The 22,292-nt window shown below is 40.0% G+C and overlaps 1 protein-coding gene across 3 annotated transcripts in view; it reads left to right on the top strand.

Moving 5' to 3' along the window:
- Positions 1 to 22,292, top strand: part of Smim3 (small integral membrane protein 3) — a 26,499-nt gene extending 4,207 nt beyond the window's left edge. For all 3 annotated transcript variants that reach the window (XM_021266233.2, XM_004854435.4, XM_021266234.2), the window contains exon 2: positions 18,157 to 22,292. In XM_021266233.2, coding sequence (XP_021121892.1) covers positions 18,168 to 18,350 — 183 coding nt within the window. In that variant the 5' untranslated portion in view covers positions 18,157 to 18,167 and the 3' untranslated portion in view covers positions 18,351 to 22,292. The remainder of the gene's footprint in view (positions 1 to 18,156) is intronic.

Raw genomic sequence — 22,292 nt, 5'->3', positions numbered from 1 at the left:
AACAACTTACTATGGTTTCAAGATAGCAGTTTTAAACATTTTTAAACTCAGTTATGGTTCTGTAGCTCAGAGTCCAGTATGAGTATCACAAGAATAAAATCAAGGTGTCATCAGGCTGCTTTTCTTTCAGGAGATACTAAGGGAAAATCAGTTTCCCACTTCTCTGAATTGCTGGCAGAATTTACTTCCTGTGGTTGCAGGCCCAAGGTCACTGTTTTCTTGCTGGCTGTAAACACAGGGCCATTCTCTGCCTCTGGAGGCTGCACCTTCCTTGGCTCTTAGCTCCCTGCCTCCATCTTCAAGCCAACAACAGGGAATCAGCCTGTATCATGTCCCATTTCTCTGACCCCCTCTTCTGCCTTCCACTTCACTGTTAGGGGTGTATGTGATTAGTTGGTCCCACTTGGATAATCCAGGGTAATCTCCCATCTCCACATCCTTAATCTTGATCACATCCATAAGGTCCCTTTGGCCTGTGTTCTCATGGCTCTGCTTTCTGAGCCATGCTTCCTTTTTCCATACTTGAGGTTCTGGGGCCCAGGAGATGGCCATCTTGGGGGTGGGGCTCTTCTGCCTGCCTTGTGCTTGAGACACTCTTTGGGAGAGCGACTGCCTCAGGCCTAGCACCACCACTCTGGTGCTCCTGCAGCTCTGTCACTGAGCCGCCAAAGTCCCTCTCTTGGAGAGTCTCCTTTGTCATCCCAGCACACAGCAGCACTTAGTCATTGCAAATTACAGTGATGGATGGTATGATCTTAAGCAGGATGCTGTGGATTTGGCCTGGATCTTTTCTTCTGCTGGCTCTCTCTTGGTTTTTGAGACTGATTGGCTTTCCAGTGGCATGTGTTATCTTGAACAGCTTTGGCTTCACTTCTCATCTCTTTGAAACAAATATCTTGGTGTTTTTTCATTTTTCCAGCCACAGAAGAGCAGATAGAAATTTAGGCAGGGAACTCATTAGAGATTTTGGGGGAAGAAGGGGTTTGTTGGGGTGAAGTGAGAAGAGTTTTCTCAAGGACCTTGGGTCGTCAGAGAAAGGCCTCTGATTTGATTTATTTCACTGTCCATTTTTGCCTCTGGCCCTTTTCCTTGGAACAGAGGTCCCTGGGGAATAAGTGCATGCTGGCCAGCCAGTGTTTGAGGCTAAGTGTTACACAGTGGGAGGAGAGCTATTTCCAAGAGTAAATGTGAGGTTCAGATGTCCTTATACTGGAGTCAGCGTAGAAAACCTACCTCCTTTGTCTTTCTCCCTATTGAACGGAGAAAGAAAGGTTCACAACTTGGGAAACAAATCTCTCCACACCCCCAGCGCCCAGCTTCTGCATACAGGGAATCAAAATTAAAATTTGAGCAACCCGAACAAATTAACAAGGGGGAATCCTAAAGGACTTGACTGTGAAAGGCCAGTCCTCTGCCTGATATGTACAGGGTGGACTGGGAAAGGAAGAGATTCCCTCTCCCAATTCTCCTTGAATGTAGAGAGAGCCCAGTAAATGATGAAATCAGAGGCTGTCATTTGTTTTGGAGATATGACTCTGACTTTTGCAGTCATTGAGACTTCTGTGGGAATCAGAATGCTTTCTGGATCTCTTCTGCTAATTAAGTTTCATGAATTGAGCTCAGATTTGAAATATCCAGTTGCATATTCATTCTTCCACTGATCTTATATTTACTGGCATTTACAGTGTGATAGGCACTGAGGATGCAACAATAAACGAAATAGGATCTTCTGTTCTCTGTGCGCTTAGATCTGAGAGGTAAGAGGAACAAGTCAGGAATAAAAGCCAGTAAAAACAAACAAGTGATAAACAAGCGAATATTAGATTATAAGAAGTATTTGAGGAAAATACGACAGGGTGTGAGACAGAGTGGCAAGCAGGTGAGCAGTGGTAGTTTAATAGGGTGGGTCTGGAAAAATTTTTGAGTGTTAACATTTAGGATGAGGACTTGGACACTGAGACAATGGGCAATGGGCCCATTCCAAGCATTGTCAGCATCCTATGATGAGGGGACAACAAGCACAGAAGTCTTCAGTGGGTTCAAGCAGGGGCCAAAGGCCATTTGGTGCCTCAGGCTGAAAGGGGTTAATGGGGCCTCTTCTGGAACATGCATTGCTCTCTGTCTATTCTGAATGTTGTATTCTTATTTGGAAATTGGAGCAGCTTCTGAGGATGGAATCTGAGAAAGGGTCTTGAACAGTGGACAGTGCCCTTGGAACCATCAACCTCACCTTCTGCAAGATGCTTGAAGAGTCTCACATCTTCAGATACACCCTTGTCAGAGACTCGGAGATGGTTCCAGCTGCCTTGTCTGGCCTGATATCTGGTGGAAAGGAAATAGCAGGGGCACTGGGTGCTCAGAGCTCTAGAAGTGCTGGACTAGGGCCATACCTGCAGGATGCCACTTCCTTCAGTCTGCTTCTTCTCCCACTTTGGGAAGATTAAGCTTGCCTGCTAGCAGGAAGTCATTTCTTTAGTTCCTTCTACCTCCATAGGCTACTTGGTGGTAAAACCGGTTGGATAACCATTGGCAATCTCTCAAAAGTTAACTGTGAATTGCAGTTCAGATGTGAAGGGTGTGCTGTTTCCAAAGTCGGGGACAGACATCAAAGGTTATTAGCTTGTGAAACTTATCACTGTGGTTTCCTACACTGAACTCAGGTCAGTCATAGAGCACTCATGGCACCCTAACTAAGAGCAGGGCCTTTAAACCTTTTAAAGAATTCTTTTCTGTGTTCTAGGAAGCTCTCCCTATGTGTTCCAGGCATTGTCCTAAGTGGTAGTGTTAATCTGTTTTCTGTTCCTATAAAAATACCCAAGATAATAAACATAGAAAGAGAAAAGGTTGATTTTGGCTCACCGTTTTGGAGGTTCCAGCTCATGATCAACTGTCCTTGTTGCTTTGTGGGCCATGGGGAGGCAGCACATTGTGGCAGGAGCACATTGGTGGAGTGAGCTGTTCACCTCATGGTGACTGGGAAGCAAAGGAAGAGAGGAAAGAGAAGGGGTTTTGGTCGCATTGCCGCCTTCAGGGGCACATCCTCAATGACTAGAAGACCCCCTTAGGCCCCACTTGTTAAAATTTCTACCTCCCAATAGCATCAAGCTGGGACTAATCCTTTAACATATGGGCCTTAGAGGGGACATTTAAGAGCCACACTGCCAAAGTACTTCCTGTCCATTTGCTTATGTCCATCCAGTCCACTGCATCCAATAAAGTTGTTAATACTGTTGTTGTTCCCATCTTAGAAGTCGGGCAACTGAAGCTCAAAGAGTTCAAGCCTCTTGTCAAAGCCATGAGGATTATGTATCCCCAACACACTGTACAGTGTATATACTTCTGGGCTTTCTTGAGGATGTCTGATGTTGCCCTCATTTCTTCCTTTAGAATTCCTGTTATCCTTCTAAGCCCATAGCAAATGTTCCCTATTTGCAAAGTATTCTGTTTTACTTAGGTAAAACAAAAAAATGAAGATTCATTTTTTTTGAGCATCTGTTATGTTCCAAGAGTCTTCATATGATCTCACTTTATCCTCACAATAGGATGCTTTGATACAGTGTTTTTAGTACCCTCCTTTCACAAATGAGAAGACTGAGGTTTAGCTAAAGTTTCACAATCAGTGAGGGTGGAAGACAGGATTCAAATCAAGATCCTTGACCCCAGAGACCATGTAGAGTACACTTTCCTTTTCCCATAGCACGTGGTTTAGACTGTCAGTGTAGTGCTCGCTTCTCTGCTTGGCAGCTGAGTACTTTGCACTTCTCTGCAGTTAGTGATTATAATTGATGTTTTTTTTTTCTTTCAGGAGAGAGTGTACTCTTTAAGGGCAAAAACTGTATTTGATTTATCTCTGTTGCTATGCTGACTCCTTGATCTCTAATATTAATCACAGTGCCATAAATGTTTATTGAATTAGATTGAATTGCTAACTGTACCAGTTTCATACTTGGACTAGATGAACAAGCCAGTGTAATTACTGTGCTGGTTGATTTTTTAAAAAAGTAGTACTTTATTTTTTTAACAATAATTTTTTATTAATACATGTTTGTAGTACATAATGGTTACATTCCTCATAGGAACTTGTGTGCTGGCTGGTTTTTAAAAATCATTAATATGGGCTGTTATCTGTCTCAGTCTGTTTAATATGGGTATAGCAAAATACCTGAGGCTGGGTAAGTTGTAAGAAAAGAGGTGTATTTAGCTCATAGCTCTGGAGGTTGAAACATGTGACATTGACAGCTGTTTGGCTGATTCTGGTGAACCTCATGGTGGTTCAGCACATGGCAGAGAAGCAGAAAGGGGGGTTGTGTAAGAAAGACTAAGCATGTGGAGCAACCTTGCTATATAACAACCTGCTTTCTTGACAACTGACCTACTTCTCTGAGATGGGTATTAATTCTATCCAAGGGTAGTACCCCATGGCCTATTGACCTCCCCCTAGTCACCTCGCCATACTGTTACATGAGGCCTGAGCCCTCAGCCCACGAACCTTTGGAGGACTAACTGTGTCCAGAGCACAGCGTATCTATTGTCTTTGTTGATAGACATGGCCCAAGTCTGGGATACTGACAAACTTTACTGGAAGGAGTGGAGGATAATTGTTTAAATTAGTGAGTCCCTACAGCTAGGAATTTCTAATCAGAATAGGAATTCATATTTGTAGAGTACTTACTCAGGACACTAAGTGCTATGTGTGATTATTTCATATAATTCTCCTGATCTTATAAGGCAGATATTATTTTCCCATGTTTGGTTTTGTTTTTGCTTGAGTAAGTAGAAGGATGAGGAAGTTTATGTAATGTATTCAAATGTGAAGCTACATTTAAATCCAAGCAGACTGGCCTCAGAGTCTGAGGTTTTAACACTCCTCTGAAGTGTAAATGAAAAGGAAGGAACTTCTTTATATGCTGGAAAAGTCTTGGTTGATTTGCCTTTTAAGTCTGCCACCTTTCTCTGAGCCTTCTCTTTGTTGTCTATGCTGTTGTTTTTCTCCTTTTCTTTTTTTTTTTTTAATCCTGGAAATTATGCATTCTTTTACTATTTTTCTTAATGGCTAAAGATTACAATATATACTTTTGATTTAATATCTAATAGTATTTGTTTTTTGCTCTTTCCCAGACAATGTCAGAAAAATCAAAATATTTTTATTTCTTCTATTTGTTATTGCTATTGAATATTTTATTTCTGTATTTTTCTCTGAAAATGTCTTATTTTATCATAATTCTTGATGGTTATTTCTTTTTACCTCTTTAAAGATAATCATTCTGTTGTTGGTTTGATTCCATTGTTTCTGTTAAGAAGTTGGTGATCAATCTGATTGTTTCTTATTTGAAGATAAACTGTCTTTTCTTTACATTTAGGTTTTTGCAGATTTATTATAATATGCCTAATTATGGATTTCACTTTATTTCTCCTCCTAGGAATTCCTAGGGCTTCTTTAGTATGTGAATTTTGTGCCTTTCATCAGCTTTGGAAAATTTTCATTTATTCCTGTGTTGTTTCTGTCCCATTCTCCTTTCATTCTGGTATTCCAATTACATGTGTGTTGTATCTTGTTACTGTTTCTTCTGTGTTCCTCATCCAGTTTTTTATATCTTCCATCCTTTTGTTTATTTCTATTTCATTGTAAATATTTTTTCCTGACCTATGCTCCAGTGCACTAATCTTCTCTTTAACTATGTTCAGTATGCTGTTAAGTTCATCTACTAGATTTTTAATTCCTAATATATTTTAAAATTTCTGTATTTCTTATCTAATTTTTTGGGCACCGGGGATCAAACTCAGGACCTTATGCTTGCGAGGCAGGTGGAGGAACCACTGAGCTAAATTCCTGGCCCAAAATTTCTGTATCTCTATTTAGCTCTTTAAAAAATCTGATACGTTCTTTCTTTTTTCTTTTTTTTTTTTTTGAAATAAAGTCTTTTATTTCAGAAGGAGAATTACAATAAAATAATAGTTTGTGGTATTTAAAGTTTTCTTTCCTCCCACTTTCTTTTTCTTAACAGTTTAAAAAATTATTGATTTCTACATTTTGCCACTAGGCATATATTAGAAAACAGGGCTATTAATTTTACTATCCTGCTATTTTTTCCCTTTTTCCTAGGCCTAAGTGTCTTGATTACTTTTCTTGTTGCTGAGACAAAATACCCAACACCAAAGTTAAAGGGGGAAAGGTATAGCCCAGTTTGTAGAGGTTTCAGTCCATAGTTTGCTGGCTCCAGGGCAGGGTGGCATGATAGACAGCCCTTGCAGAGGAGAAACAGTTCATAGCAGGCAGAAAGCAGGCAGCAAAGCAGCAAGCATTGATCAGCAGGTAGCAGTGAAGAAGCAACAGAAGCCTTTTTCTCCCTTTATGTTTCATCCAAGCTATCGGCCTATTGACTGAGCCACCCACACCCAGGGTGGGGCACCCTTAATTCCTTCATGCACCCTAGATCCAGCTACCTCTGAAAACCCCCACCTATGATTGCATTAGGCTCTCGGGGAACATTTAAACATACGCCATAACATTCTGCCCCTGGCTCCCCAAAGACTCATGCACATCCTTTATGCAAAAGGCATTTAGTCCATCTCTAAGAGTTGGCGAAGTCCTAATGGTTTCAGCATTGCTGAAAAGTTCAAGTCTAAAGTCTCTTCTGAGATTGAAGGCAAACTCTTAGCTGTGTGCCCCCATGTAAATGAAAAGAAAGTTAACACTTCAACATACAATGGTACAGGATAGACATTTCTATTCCAAAAGGTGCAAAGAGGGAGATAAAAAGGAATGGGAACAAAGCAAGAGCAAAATCCAGCAAGGCAAACATTAAATCCTATAGTTCCATTGTCTAGTATCCCATGCAATCTGTGGTAAGTTGTGAACTCCAAAGGGCTTGAGTGGCTCCGACCCCTACAGCACTTCCAGTGGTTGTAGCTACCATGGCTAGTCTCTTTGGCCAGCCTTGCTCATTCTTTGCAGCTTTCCTCAGTGATCTATGTTCCTGGCTTTTCCCACCTGTTGAGATTTCCACTATACCTTCAGCTTCACCCTCAGTTTCACACACTGTGCCCTTAGGGGCACACTGCCTAGCCTCCCAGGTCTTCTTCTGAAATCTGAGTGGAAGCCTGCCTCATCCCACCACTCTTACATTCTGCATGCACCTAAAACCAGCACCAAGTGGTTGATGCCAAAGTCTGCTGGCAGCTGAAGCAGTAGCCAGGCTTCCTTCTTTCTTGGCTGTAGGGGTCGAGTGCTTGGATTGCTGAGCACTAGGAACCAAATCCTGAGGAAGAACTTCCCCTAGGCCACTGCCATTCTGGAATATGGTACTCTGGGGCTTTCTTCTCAAAGCAAAGTCTTTCACATTTGTAATTTTGAGGATGCAAAAGCCAGAGTCCTGCTGGTTCTTGTGATGTCTTCAGGCTACCTTTTCTATTCCCATTCCTTCCCAGCAACCAAGTTCTCCTCTTCTCCATCTTTGCAGTCTGCAACTTTACCAGAACTTCCTTTCTGGCAAAACTCACAACATTTTAAATCATTCTGCTTGGCTCTTTGCTCTTGATTCTCAACATAAATCTGGCTAAAACTCCTCAGTAGTGGCCATGCCATCACCTCAACATTAGACTGCCTTGAAATTTCTTCTGCAAGATTAATTAGTCTGCTGCCTTTAGTCTCAGTTTCAGGCAGTCTCTGGACATGAGCAAAATGCAGATGAATTTTCTGCCAAAGCATAACACACATGACATGGAGTCCAACAGCCAGTGCAGTCCTTATTCCCAGCAGAAACCTTCTGAGATTGGTCTTTATTGGCAGCATTTCTATCAGCATTCTGGTCTTCTGAGCTCTGACTAGAATCTCTCATCAAGTACAGCTTAAAGCATTCCAGGGCTGTTTCTTCAGCTGGTATCTCCAAACCTTTCCAAATTCTTCCCACAAGCCAATTCCAAATGCTCCTGAACCACATGGTCAGGTATACTTAGAGGAACAACCTCATTTCTGTATCACATTTTTTCTTAGTTACTTTTCTCATTGCTGAGATAAAATACCCAACACCCAAAGGTAAAAAGGAAAAGTTTATTTCAGCTCACAGTTTGTTGCGGTCTCATTCCATAGTCAGCATGGCAGAGGAGAAACAGTTTATAGTGGGCAGAAGGCAGCAAAGCAGTAAGCAGGGAGTAGCAGGCAGCAGCGAAGAAGCAGCAGAAACACCTTTCTGTCCCTTTATATTCCATCCAGGCTGTACACCTATTGATTGAGCCACACACAGCCAGGGTGGGGCACCCTTAATCCCAGCATTACACACTTGGAGGACATCTAGATACAAGCCAGAATACTTTGGAAGGTAATCACATCCAAGAAGTATGGCTAATCCAACCAGAGCATCTCTGTCCAAGCCTAGTTTATTCTTGATAGATGACATTGTATAACAGTCAACATGTGGATCCTTTGCATTCATGGTGAAATTCCTATACACCCTCTGGGGCCCATAGAGGAAAGCATCTCTGTCACTAATGAGGCAGCCGTCAACATGGCCACCAAAATTGAAGTGAGCACACATGGCCTCAGCTTCCCCTGCCACTTGCACCCAGGGTATTCCTAAGCACTCCAGAATTTCAAGGCACTCTATTAAGATCGATTTAAAATGTGATCTTCCTATTTTCTGAGATCATGTTTTTCCAGAAGGCCCATAGCGCATCTGATTCCTCTTGCTCATGACACCAGCTTTCAGCTTTGCTGGTTCCCCTTCCATAACGAACAACAGTTTTATATCCATTTGCATTAAATAGGAGACACGAAAAAAATAAGTTCCTGAGGTGGGGCTTCGTAACAGTTCCCATCATTTTTCTAACAGACTGTGCCTCACGCACCCAGACGCTCAGGTCAACCTCAGTGGTTTTCCCACTAAGACTCTGTAAGTTGACGTGTTGCTTCACAGGCTCCAAAATTTGCCACAAGTCATTCACTCCCATTCTGGTGATTATCGGCTGCTGCTTCCTCCTTAGTCTCAGAGAAGATCCACTGTCCTTTACCAGTGGGCCCCAAGCCCGACTGCCACAGCCTCTGAGCTTCCAGCAAAAGGAAAATCAAAGTCCTCATTTCCTCAAAATCCCACGCTGATATGTTCTTTCTTATAGTTTCATGTTCTCTGTCAAAAAGTGCAACCTTTGATTTTTTTCCCCTAAACATAGTAAAGTTCTTTAAAGTGTGTGTTTCTTTGATAACTCCAATATTGGTAGCTCTGTAGATTTTGTCTTATTTTCTGATGTTTCTGAATTTTTATTTTTGCCATGTTGTCTTTTTACATTCTTGGTTATTTTTGGTTATGCATTGGACATTGACGTTAAAAAAAAAAGGCTTATCATGATGTTATTGCCTCCAGGGAGGATACATGTTTGCTTCTGCCAGGGAGCTGGAGATTCTAGAAATCTGGAACAACCTGAATTCAGTTTTAGGAACTGTGTTATTTATTGATTTAACTGGTAGATCTTTGTGATATGTAGTAATTACATTTTGGGGGAAATTGGTCCATATACTCATACTTTTATCATTTTGATACCTTACCCTCCACCTCCCTGTGCCTTCCCCTCTCCTCACTCTCTCTGCTCCCTTTTCCTATCTTCAAGAAGTCTACCTTCCCATTTTCTACCAACTCTCCTTTTTTGTGCTTTAATTTATTTATATTCTGGGTTTCTTGTATAAGAGAAACCATGTGATAATTAATCTTTTGTGTCTGACTTATTTTACTAACAGTATGGTCTCCAGGAACTGTGATAATTCAAAGCTAGCTGCTGTCTCTGGGAGGATTGGTGTTCTCCTAGGTCATGCTCAGCAATAAAGATGCTCTTGAAGTCCCAGCACAAAGTGCAGAGGTTTTTCTGTCCCTATCTTGGAAGGCTTGGATGCCAAGTTTTGTTCCATTAGCCTCTGGCAGAAGTACCCTGTCCAGTCTCTATTTTCCACTAGTGGAAATTCTGCCCTAAATGCCAGGCTCACTTTCCTGGATTCCTCCCTTCTCCTGGATCTAGCCTAGTAATTCTTTTTTTTTTTGGTGCCGGGGATCGAACTCAGATCCTTTCGCTTGCGCAGCAGGCGGCGAAACCACTGAGCCAAATCCCCGGCCCTAGCCTAGTAATTCTTAATTAGTTTATTAGTTCTTAGTGGCTTCAAGAAGATTTTTTCTTAAACGTACTCTTCTAGTTGTCTTCAATAAAAGGACTGGTCCAATTGTGTAATTTGCCATTACTGGAGTGGAAAGCTTGATTTTTTTTTTAGATGATGTATCTCTTCTTAATTCTCTAAATCTGGAAAGACCTTTGGCCAAAACAATAAGAATCTGACTTGGATGAGAAGAGAGCTGTGGGTCTGGTATACACTTGGGTCTGTGAGGACTGTGGAGGTAACTGCAGTGCAGTGGTGAGTACAGAACCAGAGGACCTGAATTTGAATCCGATTCAGATAGCTTTGTGATTGCTGGTTGGTTGACCTTGCTCAGCTTTAATATCAATAGCTGCAGAAGAATCTCCTGTAAGATTATTGCAAGGGTTTAATAAGTTAGTATATGGGGCAAGGCTAGGTTGGTTAAGGAAATACAAATAATACAAAACAATTTTTACTTATTTAAAAAAATACAAATTGTTAAACAAAAGCTGTTTTTTATGACCCCATGTTTGTGGAAACAAGGGAAGAGGTGTTTCATTTCAGTGCTTCTTAGGAGTAAAGAGTCATAATAAATAATAATTATTCCCAAGAGAGTGTCTTAGTTATAGCAAGTTCTTGACAAATGAATACATGAATGATCATCATGGACAGAATTTCTTGTTCTGATAGTTCTCAAAACAAAATCGAAACAATATTGCCCTGTCAGAGAGGAAAAAGTTGCTTGCTGGAGAATCTCATAGTTGGAAAGTGAATAGTTAGCATAGACTTGTTGCTTCAATCCAATTTTTCTAAGACTACTAACTTGTGGAAAATTTTAATTTATGAAATTTAAATAATTTTTCTTACAACTAGAAAATTTGCTGTATGATGAGAGATTGGTTAGAACAATGGCTCTTTCTTTCACAAAAGAAGTTAGTTGCTTAAGGAAAATAGTCCAGAAATAAAACATGGTGTCTCGTGATCAGGCAGTAGGTCTTCCCCTTTCCTGCATGAAGTGAGCCAAATGGAGAACTAGATGAATAGAATGAGTTTTTCATCTTTGGAAAAAGTACTTTTTTTTTTCTCCTTTGGAGAAACTACACTTTTTTTTTTTAACACTTACCTTTGGTCTTTTAGTGGACACAAAATTCAATAGCTATTTTGAAGTTATTGACTTTATCATTAAATTGGCTTTACCATTAAATTAAGCTTTGTGGACTGAGGAGCAGGAGCTCACAGGGCTGGTGGGCAGAGCCTGTGATCTGATGGGATGGTGTGTTCAGGACCGGTGGCTGAGCTCAAGATGGTGTTAAGGCAGTTTCCTAGACAAACATATTAAATACATGTCCAAGTTTATTATAAATTGATAAGGTAAACAGCAGATAAAGTATAGCAGTTCAAAATGACAGGAGTTTAGGTCTGACTACTGTTTTACTTCCCATAGTTATAAAAATACTATATTTTATTAATAAATTTGTAATATCACTGGTTTGAGCTACATTCTGTTGTGAGATATTAATCAGAAGTAACAAGCAATGTATCTGTGAAGCAAATTGTAAGCAAATTAACCCATGATTATTAAGTTTTGAAGCACTGATTAGGAGTCAGTGCACTCAGATGACAAATGAGGTCAAACAGAAGTCAGCTAGCAGAAGCTTAGATTCCCGCTTTTCAAGCAAAAATTTCCAACATTCAATTAAAGATGCTGCACTTATGATTTGCTTAGTTTTTTTTTTTTTTTTTTGGTACTGGGGATCGAACTCGGACCTTGTGCTTGGAAGGCAGGCGGCGGCACCACTGAGCTAAATCCCCTGCCCTGCTTAATTCTTTTGACTACTTTTTTTTTTGATACCGGGGATCAAACTCGGGACCTTGTGCTTGCGAGGCAGGCAGTAGAACCACCGAGCGACCTGCTTAGTTCTTATTTTGGGGAAAAATTTTTCTTTCATAGTGTCTGGAACTCTTATATAGGGAGGAGCAGACTGTCAAAGGACAGATATTTGAAGACTGGGAAAAGTAAAACAGAAATAGAGTTCTGTGCATCCTCCTGGCTGCGCATGTGGCCCCTCAGAACCTTAGAGCAGCAGATCTTCGAGGCCTCAGGGGAGCGGTGTGACCTGTGGTTTTCAAACTGTTTTGAGTAGTGAGGAGTCAAGGGGAAACTGAGCAGCTGTGCTGGCCCCCGAGTAAGCATACTGCACCAAACTGGGACACCAAAAAACACAACACAGCACAACACAAACTCAGATTTTTTCAGTTAGAATAAAAAACGACTTTAATTTCATACAATATATATTGTGTGTTATGGTTTACTATCTCTTCTAGTGTGAACTGCACAGGTAAAGGGTGTGAGCACCCCCAATCTCTGGTGCTTAGTCTTTCTCAGTATATTTGTCCAGCCCTGAGGAATGAGGGAGGAATACAATCCCCTCCCCACTTCCCTGCTGTACTACTAGAGCAGTTTTACTTGTTTTGGGGATTGGGATTTTAAATACAATTTCATTTGCACATGAGTAGTACTGGTACAGTCTAGGATACAGGTAACAGGAAATGTTTCATTCATTGCCTTGGTCTGCTTTGTTTAGTTGTAGCTAGGGGCAGTGGGATGATCAGATATGTATTTGAGTGATTATTGCAGAAGGGGGTAGGATTGGAAGTGGAGGAGACTTGTGGATCTCCCTTTCGCCCTCTGTGAAATAGGACTGGCTCTTGCTTTAACATTCCACGGTGTGTGATGGTGGACTGGTCCCGAAGCCAGCATTCCTGTAAATGACAGATTTTGCTTACTAAAATCACTTAGGGAGATTATGTATTCCTGGCATTTGGAGTCCCAGTGACTGTTTGATGTTAGTGGATTTACTGGAAAGGGTTTTGGTGGGGTTCCTCTGGCCTAAGGCAAACTAGCTGTTGATTTAATCAGGAGACCACAAAGAATGGTTCCTCCCTCCCCCTTCCCTCTTTAACTGTTTTCATCTCTTCTGACTCATTCTCCTGTTTCTTAGACCTTGGTAAAAATGACTCCATCTCTGTGGCTGAGTCAGGGCCAGGCTGTGCCTCTTTTCTCTGTAGGCCAGTCTGATAATTCTGAGGCCCTGGGGAGCCTGGCACAGGGCTCCCCTTCATCTTGGAACTGGCCCAGGTGAGATCAGCTGGGCTGCAGAGCACCTAGGACTTGATTCCCAATGCTTAGTGCTGGAATGTGTCTGAGAGACCTTAGAGACGGTGGAGTCCAGGAGCTCGTGAACCTGGCTGCACATTCCAGTCAGCTGGTGAGGGAGAAAACACACCTTCCATCCACTCTTGAATCTCATTCACTAAGTCTGGATAGACCCAGAGATCAGGTTTTTCTTTATTCTGTCCTAAGGTGATTCTCACTTATTGTGGTATATAGCAGTGACAGCAAACCTTTTAGAGCTTTAAATGATAACAGATAGCCCACAGCAGCTTGTGTGCCATAGGTTTGCCACCACTGGATAGCATTTAGTGATCTTTGATCTAGCCACATACTTTAGTTTTATTTTAAAATTATATATGTATTTACTTTTAATACAGAGAATTATAAAGAAAAAACCCCAAATTCCATTTTTTCCTGAATTGTGGTAAAAAGATTAGAATATATGCTCATGTTTAGAAAACTCAAATGGTGTAAGAGCATGAAGAATGAAAAGCAAAAACCTCTTGCACCTCTGGTCCAACTCCCTAAAAAGGTAACCACTGTTAACCTTTTCTTGGGATTACACTCAGAACATACTTTTTATGGATATATCCTTACCTATCCATATACTTAATTCTACAAAATCTGAACCAAAGGAACCATTCTATACATACTATCCTGCACATTGTTTGTTCTTTTGCCCATTTAAGATATTTTGGACCTCACCAATATCAGATTATTATTATTAATAATTTTTTTTTGGTACTGGGGATCGAACTCTGGACCTTGCACTAGCAAGGCAGGCACTGTGCCACTGAGCTAAATCACCAGCCCTCTAGATTATTTATAATAATTATTAAATATGCCCCTCTTCTCCCTTCCCTTCGCCTCCCCTCTTTTCTCCTCTCTTTTCTCTTTCATACTGGGGAATGAACCAAGGGTCTTTATACTGAGCTACATTCCCAGCCTTTTTTATTTTTTGTTTTTATTTTTATTTATTTATGTATTTTTTTGGTACCAGGGATTGAACTCAGGACCTTGCACTTTTGAGGCAGGTGGCGGCACCACTGAGCTAAATCCCTGGCCCTTTATTTTTTATTTTGAGACAGTGTCTCACTATGTTTCTAAGTTGCAAGGCTTGAGTTTGTAATCTTCCTACCTCAGCCCTCTGTGGGGTGGGGTTACCAGCATGTTGCCCCACACCCAGCAAGTTGTTGTTATTATTATTATTATCATTACCATTTATTATTCTTGTTTAAAGGAAACATTGTACTGTGTGTGTGTGTGTGTGTGTGTGTGTGTGGTGCACTGGGGATTGAACACAGGGCCTTGCCCTAAACACTTTACCATTGAGCTATACTCCATCCCTTTATAAATTTTATTTTGAGATAAAGTGCCTAGGGTGGTCTGAAACTTGTAACCTTCCTGTCTTCCCAGAAGCCTGGCTACATTGTACCCTTTGACCAACATCTCTCTGTTCTTCAGTGTATAGCAATCACCATTTTGTTCCTATACTTTAATTTTTTTAGTGTTTAAATAAAAATGAGTACATGTAGCATTTGTCTTTCTCTGCCTAGTTTATTTCATGTAGCATAATGTCCTCCAGGGTCATCTCTATTATCACAAATGACATAATTTCTTTTTTGAAAGCTGAATTGTATATTATGGTGTATATATACTACATTTTCTTTATCCATTCATGATTGATGGACATTTTGGTTGATTCCATAACTTAACAATTGTAATCAGTGTTGCAATAAACATGGGGATACAGATATACTGATTTCATTTGGTTATATACTGAATCATTTGGTTATATACTCAGAAGTGGAATTGTTGGATCATATGGTAGTTCTGTTTTTAGTTTTTTGAGGACCTTCAATACTGGTTTTTCATAATGGTTGTGTTAAATAAATTAATATTTTTATTGTACTTGGAACATGTTTGATGTATAGTCAGTACTACCTGTTCGTTAAATGAACTAATGAATGCATGTATAAAAATTGCTGTTATTCCATTGTATATTAAGTCTGTTTTTCATCTTTATGATAAACTACCTGAGGCAGGCAAACTTTATAAAGAAAAGAAGTTTATTTAGCTCACAGTTCTGGTAGAAAAGTTGGGTACATCTGGTGACAGATTTCTTGCAGGCAGAGTCTCAGGGTGACACATGACATCACGTGGAAAGAGATAGGGAGCCAGTGTGTGGATCTTTTTATCATTGCTACCCCTTATAAAACCAGCAGGATTCAATCATAGGGTTTCCACCCTGATGACCTTATATGCTCTTAATCACCTCAAAAGTCCCCATCTTTACATACTGTAGTCATATTATCTTTTCACCTTGTTAATACCTCACTATAGGATTAAATCAACACATGAACCAGTGTCTGAACCATAGCATATGGATATACTCCACTTTATTTTACTATTTGTGGACACCTTTGTCATGTTGGTTGCTGTAACATAAAATGCAGAAACCTGCTTATATGTATATCCTGGGTACTTTATTTTGGATACAGTGATTAGTGGCTTACTTAGGTTGCAATAGAGGGGATCAAAACAAAGGCCTTAGGAAAGAAAAGCTAGTAATGAAGTAAGAAAAGGAAATAGGACTGAATTTAGGAATTTTGCCTGGACCTAGAGTCACAGAATTGTAGATCTTAGATTTAGATGGAGCCATTGATAATTGTTCCAGCCTCCCACACTCTGAATGGGGAATGAACTATACATTTTCAACCTGTGCACTGAGGCACCCTGGGGAGCCACAGTGAGCTTGCTGGAAAGAGGGACGGGGTGCTATAGGATCTTCAAAATTTTTAACAGAAATAGTGATACTGGACCTCTTTCAGACACTGTGAAAAGTGCTAAATCCAGAGAGTTTACAGTTTAACATTAAGCATACTGCATTCCATTTGGTGATGTTATATTTTATGGATTACAATTTAAAAATTAAATTTTATTTAATTTTTTTAAAATTTGAAACTAAAAAAGCTTTATTTATGTACTAAGAACTAAACTTTTATTCAAACAAACAAAAAAAATGACACAAATATGTATTCATCTTTTTAAGAAGTGGGGGAGGGATTCACATACACAAATTTCCTATGCTAAATTCAATGCCTTTTACCACAAAACTATTTATTTTTTATTTTTATTTTTTAGTACTTTCTATGCTTTTTATTTTTTTAATTTTTTTATTTTTTTATTTTTTCTTAAGTTCTTTTATTGGTATTTTAGGTATACAGTTCATTTACATTTATCATTGGGTGTTTGTACCTGTACATGATGTATCTTGGTTCTTATTTTTTCCCCATTACCTGTGCACCCTTCACCCCCTCCACCCTTCCCTATTTACATAGAAAACTATTTATTTTGAAGAGCATGAGTGGCAGTGGTTATCCTCTGGTAGGTTTTTATTGTCTCATCTATAAAACATGACTAAGAAATTGAATGTTCAAACTTGGAGTTTTTAACAGTTGCTGTGATATGTCAAATTCTGGCAAAAAAAAAATTAACATGGAATCAGGAGAGGATAGCACCATCCAATCTTATTTCAAAGTTTGAAAAGTTGCTCAGTGTCCAAAAGGTACATACATTCTATTAGTAACTCAGAATGAATAATATTTTTCTTTTAACTTGTACTTTTATAAGTTATTAAGTTGTTAGGACATACTTATTAAGTTAACTACTTAATATGTAGAACTGCTAGATATTTTTTTTTGGCCTGGGGTGCTGTGAAAAAATTACCAAGACAGGGCCGGGGATTTATTTAGCTCAGTGGTTTCGGCGCCTGCTGTGCAAGCACAAGGACCCGAGTTCGATCCCCGGCACCCCCCCCCGCCCAAAAGAGTATAAAATTACGAAGACAGTAAGGTCGCTGTGAATAAGAAATGATTGGGAATAACTGATTTACATCCTTATTCACCTGAAGTCTTATCTGCAAGGGGGAGACGTCAAATGGACGCTAGCTTAAGCAGAAGCAGGGAATTATTGGCTCATATATTTGGGATGTCCAGGATTGCAGATGGCATCAAACTAGCTGGATTCAGGCTCTCACATGAGCCTCAAGGCTCCATCTATCTGTCTTTTCATCTTTTGGACAGGCTCTCCACATGCAAGCAAGATAGCCCTGAGTCCATTCTTTCCAGACCCTTTCACTTTAGCAGTTTCATCAGAAAGAGTCTTCTTTCCCAAGAGCTTGTGCATAAAAGTATGGGGGCACTTAGGTTTACCAGCCTGGGCCACTTGCCTGTATGAATGTGGCTACAGAGATTTGTAGTGGGTAAGCCTAGGTCATAGCTCCATCCCTTTGCTCAGGTCAGTGCCCCAGCTAAACCACATGGAACCAGGTGGATTCTCCTCAGAAAAGAGGGAGATATGTCACCAGAGCAATGAGAAAAGGGACACAGGACTAAAAACAATGAATTTCTCATTTCACAAATGAAGGAAACAGACTGGTAGCATGGTAGTCTAATAAATAAGCATGGAAGCTCTGGAGTTCTGTCCATCTGCTTTTAGTTCCATGATCAAATTAGTGACATCTCCATCTTTTATGGGTTTGACTTCTGATCTGTAAAATGGGCATAACTGGGGATGAAAGCCAAGAAATAAAAAATGGACAGTTATTATAGTCCCTTCTTCTAGGATTGGTGGTTGATGTGAGTAATGAGTGAATTAACAGACTCATAAGATGTGAGAAATGAATGAATTAACAGACATAAGGTGCCTTTCACAGACCTGGTAATAGGCCTTCAGTAAGTGAAGCCATTATAATTACTGATGGAGGAACCTTAAAGATCACATGCTGGTTAGTGCCTCTAGAGGCGTCCTTCCAACCAAGAAGGTAGAAGTGCACAAAGCTGATTTTCTTTTCTGTCTGTTGCAGAGTGGGACAACATGGATGCTATCAGCCAATCCCCTGCAGAAGCTGTGCTTCCCAAGCACATCTTGGATATCTGGGTCATTGTCCTCATCATCCTGGCCACCATTGTCATCATGACGTCCTTGTTGCTATGCCCAGCCACTGCAGTCATCATCTATCGCATACGGACTCATCCGGTCCTGAGTGGTGCTGTCTGAGAACCATCCAAGAGGGTCAGGTTGGGGATGAGGGTATGGGTCCCTTCTCCCAGCCTGTTCTCAGAAAAAGTGGGATGGAGCTTCAAGTTAGACCTGTGTTCTGATTTTGATTCTGCAGCTGGCTAACTGTGTGAATTTGGTCAAGTGACCTAACTCTGAGTTCTAGGTTCCTTGTCTTTCAACTAGGGATCATGATCCTCACCCTTCCTACCTCATAGGCCTGTGTGAACCAAATGACTCAGTGAAGGTGAAAGTTGTTTGTGAGCCACAAGGCCACCACAGGCCTTGTGTTAACACTGTGTTAACACTGTATGCTGAGAAGCTTTGAAGAACCAAAGAACGTAAAAGCTGGTGATGGCCTTAAAGTGGTGAGGGGGATGCTAGGAACAGAGCAGCTTTGCCAGTGCTCCTCAAAGGAAAGCAAGTAAAGCCACTCTGTCCTCATTCCAAGGGACCAGCAGCGCACTGGCTCAGTTATTTTCTTTGGATTGCTACTCCCTCAAGTTTTGTCAGTTGGGAGAGAGAGGGCTGAGTTTGACAGAGGAAATGAGGTGGATAGAACTTTTCAGAACCTTCTCTGTGCCAGAGTTTCCACCCTGATGTAATCCAGAGGAGGATCCCACCATTATCTGGCAATGATATGGAAATTGGGGTGATGGGCTTCTTTCTGCATTGGAGTCTCAGGTCTCTGTTAACACTGACACTCAAGCAATGTTGGAAAATGCAGGGTGGCCAAGTATTGTGCCCAGCTTTCTGGACCTGCAGGGCCCATCCCTTATATGTGTCACACTAGAGATGCTGTATCACTGTTTCCCAGCTCCTGATATATTTGCTTCAAATGTACTGCCCTCCTTCTCCCCCACTGGCACTGAAGCCAATCCAAGGTACTTATATTTCAGGAGATATTCCCAAGGCATTTGGGACCAATTTAAAGTAATGATGGTTATTTTAGATGCTATGGTTTATGTTTATATAGAGATATTTCCAAGCCACTCAAGCTCTTTGTACCCAAATCAGAGGCATCCTAAAATTTATTAAATTATGTTAGAGGATAGCACAGATAGTAGAGTATTACTGCATAAAAATGATGCTTTTCCTTGACTTTATTTCATTGACGTACACAACCAATTTCCAATAAAATGTTAGAATGAGCATATCTGAGGTCTTTCTTTGAAGAACACATACTACACTAGGAACAGAGATAAAAATATTTCACTGAATATATGGGTCTTAGGATACTGAGTGTAGGGACAGAAAAAGAAAAATTCCACTGACTTTTAGGGTTCTAGCTCTATCAAGTGGGTAAACTGTACAGTATATACAAGCACAGTGCATCCTGGGACTGAACAAATTAAGCTTGAGGAGCTTGTGATATGCAGGTGGACGTTTTTAGGATGTAGTAAGAATCTGGTTCTATTCCTTGGGAAGATTTTATGGTTGAAGTTATGGTTTGGTGGGTAAGCTACATGAGTGAAGGGCAGATCATACAGGCTGAGAGAAGTGAGGTGCTAAAGTCAGAATGCAGAAAATACTATGTGGGAACAGAAGAGGAATAGAAGAAAAAAATCAAAGCAAGGAGATTGAAAAGGATAAATCATATCTTGTGAGTTAAGGAATGAGAGGGGAGTTAGGACCCAGAAAGAAAGAACATAAATCACTCTTCTCAAGAACAGCACTACAGTAAAGAGGTAAGTTAAAAGAAGGTATATATAGGTGAAAGTGGCGGAATTTCTATCTTATTCCATTTGGACTGCTGTAATAAAATACAATAGGCTGAATAATTTATAAACAATAGATACTTATTGTTCACAGTTCTTCAGGCTAGGAAGTCCAAGATAAAGATACTAGCAAAATGGTTATCTTCTAAGGAACCTTTCCTCATGGATGATGTCTTTTATGTGTTTTCATATGGTGGTAGGGGCATACAAGCTCTTTCAAGCATGTTTTACAAGGACGTTATGCCTGGTGCATGCCTGTAGTGCCTGCTATCTGGGAAGCTGAGGCAGGAGAATTGTAAGTTTGAGGCCAGTTGGGGAAACTTAGTGAGACCCTGACTAAAAATGAAAAATAAAAAAGGGCTGGAGGTATATAGTTCAATGTGCAAAAAACAAGACAGGAAGAGACAACAAAAAACCTAAAAAAACCCAAGGGCACTATTCCCATTCATAAGAGCAGAGTTCATAACTTTATCACCTCTTAATACACTGTGGAGGTTAATTTTCACACATGAATTTTTGGGGGACTCAGGCTTTTATACATGCTAAAATTCTGACTGGTCAGAAACCAGCCTTTTCTGGTGTGCCTTCCTTGATGTCAGAGGCTGAAAAGTGAAAAAGCATAATGAAAAATGAAAGCCTGTTTTTTGCTTAAAATACTGTTGCTAGAGATTCTGACCTGTGTTAGGTTTGCCATTCAGATGCGTATGTGTCAGGTTTCAGTTTGGGACCTAGCAGAGTTGGGAGAGATATGACCAGATATGAGGCATTTATGGTGCTGGTGTTAATCCAGCTGTGTCAGCATAACTTTGGGCCCAAGCAGCTTTTTGACACCTGGATTGCAGTTGAAGTTGGAAAGTCCTGCAGCCTACAGCGAAGAGTGTGACTTTCTTATTCCCTAGGTTCCCAATTATCACAGCAGAGCAAGTCCCTAAGATGACCAGTTTTGTAGCATTGATCTGGGAGGAATTCTGGTAATTCCTGCCTTCTATTGTTCTCCAATCCTTTTAATGATATTAAGTATATATTGCTCTATAGTGAAGCCTTTTTTTTTTGCTTAAGTTTGCTGAGAGGGCACTTGGATCTAGATGGAATAACAATATTGCTATCTGTTATTGACATAGCAGTGCCACTTCTGAGTCTACATGTGATCTGGCAACAGGAAGGAAAGAGCTTTTTTAGTGAGAGGCAGACGGCTGTGGAGAAATAGAGATGCCGAGGAGCTGCTGGTCTTGAGAGATCCATTGGTGGTTATGAAATTAGAACTTGCTGGATAGTTTCTGAACAATACCTTTAAGAGTAGTGAGATAGTTACGTGAGGATAATCCAAGGGTGTGAGACAATATATAGTGGCTTTTGAAAAGAATCAAAGTACAAATTCCAAATCCATATTTATTGACCACTTTAAAAAATAAAAGGTCTGGTAATAAGTAACAATTCAAAATTGTATCTATTTAAATTAGTGTTTACATTATGTTATTTAGTTGTATACAATGATTTAGCTTAACAAAAGTAAAAATAATACAGTACATGTATGATTATAAGTGAGAATAACATATAATCATATTTTTCATATACTCCCAGTACATGTCAATCCATGTTTCCACACTTAACACTGAGGTTAGCAGAAATAACATTATTGGAGAGAAGGATGTTTGGTAAATCAGATAGAACACTGTTTCTTGTTATAACTAAAGAGCTGTAATAATCTTTTTTCTGTCTCGCCACCCTCAAACTCAACTCCAGATACAACCAAATAAATTGAGAATTACTAGAAGAAAAAAACTAAACAATTGAAATATTTACACAGTCAGAGAGGAATGGTCTGTAAATATGATATAAACAATAGAATAAAACATGGTTACTGAACATTATCTTTGAGAATGGTAAACAACAAAAAACTAGCTTTTCAATGACACCCTCAGAATTTTTATATAATGGGCTATGGGATGATGATCTGGTTGGAGAAAACAATATGAACCACCAAAGTTTTTCATAGCCCTTTATATTAGCCTAGAAAAAGGTCAACAGTTCTTACAAAAAAACCTGGGGGAGCTGCAAATAGAGATAATATTTAGGTACATATGCTATACATGCAAGCAAGGACAGGAAGAGCATAGGGGAGATTTTATTGTGGGAAATGCGATTATGGTGACCATTTCTTTTTGGTTGATTCTTCATTGGTTGTAATTGTTTATAATAAAATCATGAGTGCATGTATTGTCAA

This window comes from Heterocephalus glaber, unplaced genomic scaffold (genome assembly GCF_053883595.1).
Source record: "Heterocephalus glaber isolate CG9 unplaced genomic scaffold, H.glaber_assembly_v1.0 deba00001463, whole genome shotgun sequence".
Taxonomy (NCBI): domain Eukaryota; kingdom Metazoa; phylum Chordata; class Mammalia; order Rodentia; family Bathyergidae; genus Heterocephalus; species Heterocephalus glaber.
Note: the sequence above shows the minus strand (reverse complement) of the source record. Positions and strands in the feature narration are given on the sequence as shown.